Source organism: Haliotis cracherodii, unplaced genomic scaffold (genome assembly GCF_022045235.1).
Source record: "Haliotis cracherodii isolate W230 unplaced genomic scaffold, xgHalCrac1.p SCAF_1, whole genome shotgun sequence".
Lineage (NCBI taxonomy): Eukaryota > Metazoa > Mollusca > Gastropoda > Lepetellida > Haliotidae > Haliotis > Haliotis cracherodii.
This window is the reverse complement of record NW_027266264.1, coordinates 55,447,464-55,455,902: the sequence shown is the minus strand read 5'-3', so window position 1 is coordinate 55,455,902 and position 8,439 is coordinate 55,447,464. Positions and strand designations below refer to the sequence as shown.

At 44.3% G+C, this 8,439-nt stretch overlaps 1 protein-coding gene across 1 annotated transcript; it reads left to right on the top strand.

The window, feature by feature from the left end:
• Positions 1-3,136: 3,136 nt before the first annotated feature.
• LOC139456286 (involucrin-like) lies at positions 3,137-7,537 on the top strand. Its single transcript, XM_071237911.1, has 3 exons — positions 3,137-3,656; positions 3,825-4,286; positions 7,386-7,537. Exons 1-3 carry the CDS (start codon positions 3,137-3,139, stop codon positions 7,535-7,537), a joined length of 1,134 nt encoding a protein of 377 aa, XP_071094012.1.
• The last annotated feature ends 902 nt before the right edge of the window (positions 7,538-8,439 follow it).

Genomic DNA, 8,439 nt, shown 5'->3' with positions numbered 1-8,439 from the left:
TAAATGCAACTCATTCACTCACACTTGCAAGGTAACAGTTCGACTCATTTAGTGAAACATTGTGGGTTTACGTTTAACCTGGGATCCATTCCACCTAACTCTTGTGCCTAAACATTGACTTGCAGTCGTAGTGCCGTTTGTGGAACGGGGCTGTGAAAATTATATCAGTCATATGCGGAGATAAGCTCAAAGTGACACAGATCAGAGGCATGTTTCACAAAGCAGTCTTAGCGCTTAGATTGTCCTAATATTATATTAAGGTGACTATGCATGTCGTAAAAGGCGACTAACGGGATCGGGTGGTCAGGCTCGCTGACTTGGTTGATGCATGTCATCGATCTCAATTGGCGTGGATCGTTGATCATTATATCAATCACTGGATTGTCTGGTCCAGACTCGATTATTTACAGACCGCCGTCATATAGCTGGAATATTCCTGGGTGCGGCGTTAAACAACAAACCAACCAACCAACCTAATATCATATTAAAGCGTTAAGTTACGATCGTGTCAGCACTAAGAACGCTCTGTGTGCTTGTGGATCCAGTTTTGACAACATAACGAACACGATTACTGTGCTGTCAAAACAATTTAAATCGCGACGAGTTCGAAGCCACGATCAGCGGAACCTGGAGCTGGTAAGGAAGGTAATTCGTACAGGGAATTGCAGCGCTTATGACGCCTGGAGTCAAAGACAAAGCATTACTTCTCGAGGCACACGTTCCTTCAAAGTTGCTGGTGAGGCAAGTCTAGCATTCATCTAGGCAGGATAAATAAGGGGAAACATGCCATGTATCTCATGGAAAAGAAACTTAAATGAATTCGAAAATGTTATTGTGAAATAAATGCGTAACCTTCTTGGTGTTATGCCCTTTAAGTTACTTCAGTACGAGGCAAAACTGCACTGTGCAATAGAACTACTCTATGTTCGTAATGGTGCATGTTTTTTGTCATCATCTCACGTCCCGTATTTTATTGTCGATGCAGCAGAACACAGATCGACCTCCCACACCCAGTCTTTTGAATAAAAACTGTCGAATCAGGAGTTGATGATGTGCTAAATGATAAGTATGGAGAAAGTCTGCATATCACATGGCAATATTTCTTATCTTTCTATTTTTTACATGTGAAGTTTGAATGCACAAAACGTGTCGTAAATGGGGGTTTCCGTGTAAGACAGGCCCCCAGTACTATAGGCTTCATGTACGAGGTGACCACAATGACACAACAGAGGGTCAGTGTGAGGCTGATCCACAACACGGTAAGGGGGCACGGGTGGCCCAGTCGTCTAAGGCGCCGCGATTCGCTGTGCAGAGTTGCGTCCCTTGGGCACGCCAGAAACCTATGATTGTGGGTTCGAATCTCGGTTCGCCCCGATTATGTTTCTAGGTTTGTCAGCACCATACCCGTGCTCGTGGGTTTCACCGAAGTGGTAAACGTCTGAGACCTGCATCACTTCGGGCTTTCCTCCCACATTAAGCTGACACGCCGTGATATAACTGGAATAATGTTAAAAGCGGCGCTAAAACAAACTCACTCACTCACTCACAACACGGTAATAGTCCTAGAAACCGTTGAAACACTTGTCTCCTTTATTCCAAATTCAGGTGGGTAATTCAGTGTAAGGGAATTGGCTATCTGATGGTGATTGAAGATACCGATCATCAATATACCTGACGCTAAAACTACTCGGCCAAATGACCCTGTTTTGACTTTGCCAGTCCGAGCAGAAATTCTGATTCATATGCATAAAGAAACAGATCGGCAAGAAAGGGGGCACAGTTGCTGCCAGTGGGGGAAGCACCTGATATGTCTATATGAATATTAAACTTTGTTTATTTTAGCTATAACATGTTGGGACCACTGAACACTAAATGCAAAGGTGAAGATAAAATGTGTCAAAACACCTGATTTCAGAGATTTTCAGGTAGGGTGTTTCTAATACTAGTATTTGAACACGAGCATTTTCATAGGAGATGTGGATAAAAACAGTACACGCATATGGTAAAATCTTCATTTTGGGTCACTGACTTGCTCATAATTAGATTTTCATTTTAAGTTTAAATTATAAGCCTTGTTCATTCATTTTTATGTATTATGAATCATGTCAGAAGTCCAAAAGTTGAAAGATTGAGAAACAAAAAAGACTAGTTATCAGCCATTTGAATATGTCTGACATTGTCATGCCAATATTTTAAAGTTTGCCGCAATTGTATAAATTCCAGTTGGTCAAATTTCTTCCTGTCTGAAAGGAGCTTAAAACGTTTACTCACTCATAGACACCATGTTTGTATTTTTTCAATGAGAGGTGTTTGTGTAAATTGACATCTTCTATTTTTTTCTAGAATGTGAAATTTTCAAACGCGTGAGCAACTCACATTAGCAACTCAACGTGTCTCTGTCAGAGTGCTGTAACCTTTTTCTCTGAACACTTCCACACAACGAAATGGCACTTCACGAACAACTGTAGCAAGAATCGTTCAACTGTTAGATAAGCGAGACACTTAAAGCAGTTGATGAAGGTGGTTTATCGTGTGGCAGCACTTGGGGGACGAGAAGACACCATGACCCTGCGGGAATGAGCCCAGTTACAAGTAGCAGATGTCTCACTGGGATACTGTATTGGCAGTCAACGGTCATCTGAATATAGAAAAAGGTCATTCGCGTGATCGCATGCCATCTGATAAACTAGTTTCAGCTCATAATCTGACCAGGGCTCCGAATTTCAAAGCGATCTTAGCGCAACCACTCCCGCAGCTGTCGTTGTTTAAAATAAACTTATGATAGGTTGTAGCCGAACATTAGTTTTAAATATACTAGTAGTTTCCGAAATAATATTATGTATGAGATTATTTATAATACGCTTTGAAGGAAACTTTGAGTTTCCCAGTTTCAGATTTGAGAATTTGAGAGAAGGGGTTACTAGAGGTGAGGAGAGATGGGAATTGGTTACAAGAGCTGAGAAGGGGTTGCTAGAGCTGAGAAGGGGTTACTAGAGCTGAGAAGGGGTTGCTAGAGGTGAGGAGAGATGGGAATTGGTTGCTAGAGCTGAGAAGGGGTTACTAGAGCTGAGAAGGGGTTACTAGAGCTGAGAAGGGTTTTTTAGAGCTGAGAAGGGGTGAGAATGGGCTACTGGAGATGAGAAGGGATCAGAATGGGTTACTAGAGCTGAGAAGGGGTCAAAATGGGCTACTGGAGCTGAGAAGGGGTGAGAATGGATTACTAGAGCGGAGAAGGGGTCAGAATGGGTTACTAGAACTGAGAAGGGGTCAGAATGGGCTACTGGAGCTGAGAAGGGGTGAGAATGGATTACTAGAGCTGAGAAGGGGTGAGAATGGGCTACTGGAGCTGAGAAGGGGTCAAAATGGGCTACTGGAGCTGAGAAGGGGTCAGAATGGGTTACTAGAGCTGAGAAGGGGTCAGAATGGGTTACTAGAGCTGAGAAGGGGTGAGAATGGGTTACTAGAGCTGAGAAGGGGTGAGAATGGATTACTAGAGCTGAGAAGGGGTGAGAATGGGTTACTAGAGCTGAGAAGGGGTGAGAATGGGCTACTGGAGCTGAGAAGGGGTCAAAATGGGCTACTGGAGCTGAGAAGGGGTCAGAATGGGCTACTAGAGCTGAGAAGGGGTGAGAATGGGTTACTAGAGCTGAGAAGGGGTGAGAATGGGTTACTAGAGCTGAGAAGGGGTGAGAATGGATTACTAGAGCTGAGAAGGGGTGAGAATGGGTTACTAGAGCTGAGAAGGGGTGAGAATGGGCTACTGGAGCTGAGAAGGGGTGAGAATGGGCTACTGGAGCTGAGAAGGGGTCAGAATGGGTTACTAGAGCGGAGAAGGGGTCAGAATGGGTTACTAGAGCGGAGAAGGGGTCAGAATGGGCTACTAGAGCTGAGAAGGGGTCAGAATGGGCTACTGGAGCTGAGAAGGGGTGAGAATGGGTTACTGGAGCTGAGAAGGGGTGAGAATGGGCTACTGGAGCTGAGAAGGGGTCAAAATGGGCTACTGGAGCTGAAAAGGGGTGAGAATGGGCTACTGGAGCTGAGAAGGGGTCAAAATGGGCTACTGGAGCTGAAAAGGGGTGAGAATGGGTTACTAGAGCTGAGAAGGGGTCAGAATGGGTTACTAGAGCTGAGAAGGGGTCAGAATGGGTTACTAGAGCTGAGAAGGGGTCAGAATGGATCACTGGAGCTGAGAAGGGGTGAGAATGGATTACTAGAGCTGAGAAGGGGTGAGAATGGATCACTAGAGCTGAGAAGGGGTGAGAATTGGCTACTGGAGCTGAGAAAGGGTGAGAATGGAATGGGGTGGCTTGTTTATAAAATATATACTACAGGATATGTAAGAGATAAAACGCTAAGATCACTTTGCCGAACGGGGGCGTCAGGTCTCATGCACAAATCGAACGTACCGCTTCGACTATTGGAAATCCATGTTCCAGTATTGCGTGAATGTTGGAGCTACGATAGCTTTGTTGACGTGGGCCCAAGACAATATTGGTTTACATCGTGGCAAGAAGACGATATGTTCCAAAATAGTTCGTGTTTGAAGTTCCTCTCAATATTAAGTTCACTGTCTCAATGTAAATAAATTCCTGATTAGGTTTAGAAATGCTTACCCTGAACTTTTCCGGTTTTTTAAAAAAAACCACACACACAAATGTATACAATGTATTCGGACTTTTTGATCTAAATAATGTATGCTACTGCCTACCATGCAAATTACCTGTCATTAGGTCAAGAGTTGGGCCAAACTAAACGGATTGGAATGGCAATTTTGCAAAGAAGAATCAATAGGAATAAGATCAAAGAAGCCCAGTAAGTTTATCAATCATTCCTGTGCACACCCAATGTCGTTTCAATCTGTCTGCATATTCGTAACATTAACTGTAACCTGTGAGAAGCTTTTATTGCTGTAATCAGTCGAGCGATACACTGAAATATACGAACACGGAAGTCCTGCGTGCTTGAATGGTGTAAGCCAACTTTAGTGGCGGACGTGCAGCTTTCATTCTCGAGTGACATATAATTCCAAATGTCAGACAATATTAACCATTGTAATCTTTAAATGAAATTGATTGAAAGGAAAAAGTTTATGACGAATCCGTACTGAGTAGTTTGTGTTTGAACATGATTCATTCTTCTTCGGTATACAAAAACTATTTAGGCTGTCGTACCAGTACTTCCACATTGGTGTGACCGCCTCCGTGGTCTAGTGGTAGAGCGTCCGCCCGGAGAGCGGACAGTCGAGGGTTCGATCCCCGGCCGCGTCATACCAAAAGACGTTAAAAGATGGTACTTGTTGTTATCCTGTCTGGCGCTCGGCATTAAGGGGCTAAAACAAGGACTGATCGGCTCGGAGTCAGTATACTGTGTCTGAGTGGGGTATTCATGTTAAACTGCGGCATGGTATCTCAGTGGGCTAGCACTATAAATCGGCATCAGTCCGGACTAGTACAAGCAGCCACACACACACACACACACACACACACACACACGTCGCTATATAAGTGCAATAATCTTGGACGCGACATTAAACCCAATTTCACCCCACCTTCACATTGATGTAGCTGAGAAAGTAGAGCGGTAGTCTCGATAATGAAACAATGAACTGATGTTTAAGGTAAATGGGTGTACCAATCTGCAGACAGGGTTATTTCTAGCATTTCAATCTCCCATTACTGAGTGAGGGTTTGGGGTTTATTTAACGCTGGCTTTAATGGGGTTTCTAATCAGTTATAAAATGAGGACAACACAAATTAACCAGGATACGTACGACACGGTTTTAGTGACACCCGTTAGCATGTGTAGAATCTCATCATCACAGTCGTGGCCAATGTGGAATTCGAACCCACGAACACTCGATACCAGTAGGTAAGAAACACTACGACAGAAGTCCGCATACTAATTAGAGAGAGAGAGAGTTGGTGTTTATCACGGGCTCCTTCCGACTTAATGCGTATTTTGCACACGGGCCCGCCAGGCCAATTAGTGGTTTTACGGAGGACGGTACATCCGAAAAGGAAGGGCAACTTGGGGGACTTTAGTGTTGCTAACTTAATTTTGGGGAAGTTTGGAATTTTGAAGAATGCCGTGCAATAGCTGGGGAAACTAAGGGAGTTTTGTGGTCTCTTATTTTGGAATTTGTATTATTTATTTTTTTATGAATATTTTTTATATTTTTTTTAAGGTTTTGTTTTTAATTTTATTCTTTAAGGGTCTAAGCATGATGTAGAATGATTTTGTAGTTTATTAGATGCGGCTTTGTAGGTCTGTTTTAATTAGGATAATGCTTAATGCCTTGACGTTTTGTATGTCGTTTAGTGGGTTTAAAATTGTTGCCAGAGACATTTGTTTGGTAAAGTTTATTGTGGATTTGAGGGTTGTTCTGTGTTGGTGGTGTGTGCAGTGTATTGGTGCGTGTTCAGGCGTTTCTATTTGGTTACAGGGAGGACATTTACCTGTTTGGTATTTCCTGATTCCAATTAGCCTCTCGTGATTTCTTACACTGTTATATGATATGGCCATAAGACGGCAGAGAATGCCAAGGCACCAGGACAACGGCGTCAGTTATTCTGGGCAATTGAATTGTAAAGGGTGTTTTCACAATCTTAGGCGAGTGAATATATGTCAAGACAAAGATACTGTTCTCACTATATTACTGAATATCACTCGGTGTTTTTTTTAATATTTATGAGCGCTTTCATAGTACTGCTGTTTTTATTACTTATATCAGTTTAGGGGACCAAAACGGGGTTGCAATATGAAAGGGCGTGTCAGTATGTGTCATGAATCTTGACAAAAGTTATCACTCCTGTATCGGGAGCTTGTTACCCATGGTTTCGGATGACCAGTTGGCACGGGCGTTAACGGGCTGAATTTGCTGCCCTTTTAATGTTTCACTGTACACGCTCTTGAAAGTGATATTCCATCTGGCTTGAATTGCTGCTTAGGAACAGACCGTCAATGATGTCTTTATGTTTCGTCAGTTTATATGGCAAACAGTATCAGTAATATTATCCCGCCCATGACATTGCATTTGAACACGTTTTCACAGCGTCGAAACGTGAAACACCTAACAAGCCGCATCATCACATCTCATCGTACGGCTTCAAATTGCACCGCACCGTATCGACTAGCTCATGGTATCTACCCGCACCGCAAAGCCGTGATATCAATTCGCATCGCACCGCACCGCACCGCACCGCACCGCACCGCACCGCACCGCACCGCAACGCAACGCACCCCAACGCAACGCAACGCACCTCATAAGTCAAACAACAGCGCATTTAGACGCACACCGTCATCTCGCACAGCACAGTACAGAACCGAACAACACAGAACAGCACAGTAGAGCAACCCAACGCAATGCACAAGTCGTATCAATTCAGACAACTATGCATCATCTCGCACCGCACCGCACCGCACCGCACCGCACCGCACCGCACCGCACCGCACCGCACCGCACCGCACCGCACCGCACCGCACCGCACTGCACAGCACCGCACCGCACCGCACCGCACAGCACAGCACAGCACAGTAGAGCAACCCAACGCAATGCACAAGTCGTATCAATTCAGACAACTATGCATCATCTCGCACCGCACCGCACAGCACAGCACAGTAGAGCAACCCAACGTAATGCATAAGTATCAATTCAGACAGCTTTGTATCATCTCGTTCCGCTCCGCTCCGCACCGTACAGCACAGCACAGTAGAGCAACCCAACGTAATGCATAAGTATCAATTCAGACAGCTTTGTATCATCTCGCTCCGCTCCGCACCGCACCGCACATCTCACCACAGCACAGCAAAGTAGAGCAAGCCAACGTAATGCACAAGTCGTATCAATTCAGGCAGCTTTGCATCATCTCGCTCCGCACCGCACGGCACCGCACCGCACAGCACCGCGCAGCACAGCACAGCACAGCACAGCACAGCACAGCACAGCACAGCACAGTAGAGCAACCCAACGTAATGCACAAGTATCATCTCGCTCCGCTTCGCACAGCAGAACACAGCATCGCATTAAATAAAACCGAATAGCGTCTCCGTACCGGATTTCCTTCTGAATGGCACCGTACCGTAAATCTTGATGTATTTATACATGATGTCACTCACGTAATCATCCCTTGCAGTGATGAGGAGTAGTTGCTGCTCCAGACAATGGTGACAAGTACAACTGTATATCGATATTTGGCAGCAAAACAGATTGAAGCAGTGGAACTACATCTATATGGTGATGGACCTAAATGTCACAGTTGAAACAAAAGGTCTCGGACGTTTTGGATTCGACAATAAACAACAGTCAAGTATTTCTGATGTTATGTAAAGTAACGTTTTGAAGCCTACACAAAATATAAGTACATGTAGCAACACATTTAAGCCATTTCTATTTTTAGGTGAACTAAACAGGCTAAAGTACAAAAGAAGACCTGTATAAAA

Excerpts from the sequence above, each read along its gene's own strand:
- LOC139456286 (XM_071237911.1), top strand. The coding sequence starts at position 3,137 with ATGAGAAGGGATCAGAATGGGTTACTAGAGCTGAGAAGGGGTCAAAAT. Across the intron at positions 3,657-3,824 it reads GTTACTAGAGCTGAGAAGGG|AGCGGAGAAGGGGTCAGAAT; the intron begins GTGAGAATGGGT and ends ATGGGTTACTAG. Across the intron at positions 4,287-7,385 it reads GCTACTGGAGCTGAGAAAGG|ACAACTATGCATCATCTCGC; the intron begins GTGAGAATGGAA and ends GTATCAATTCAG.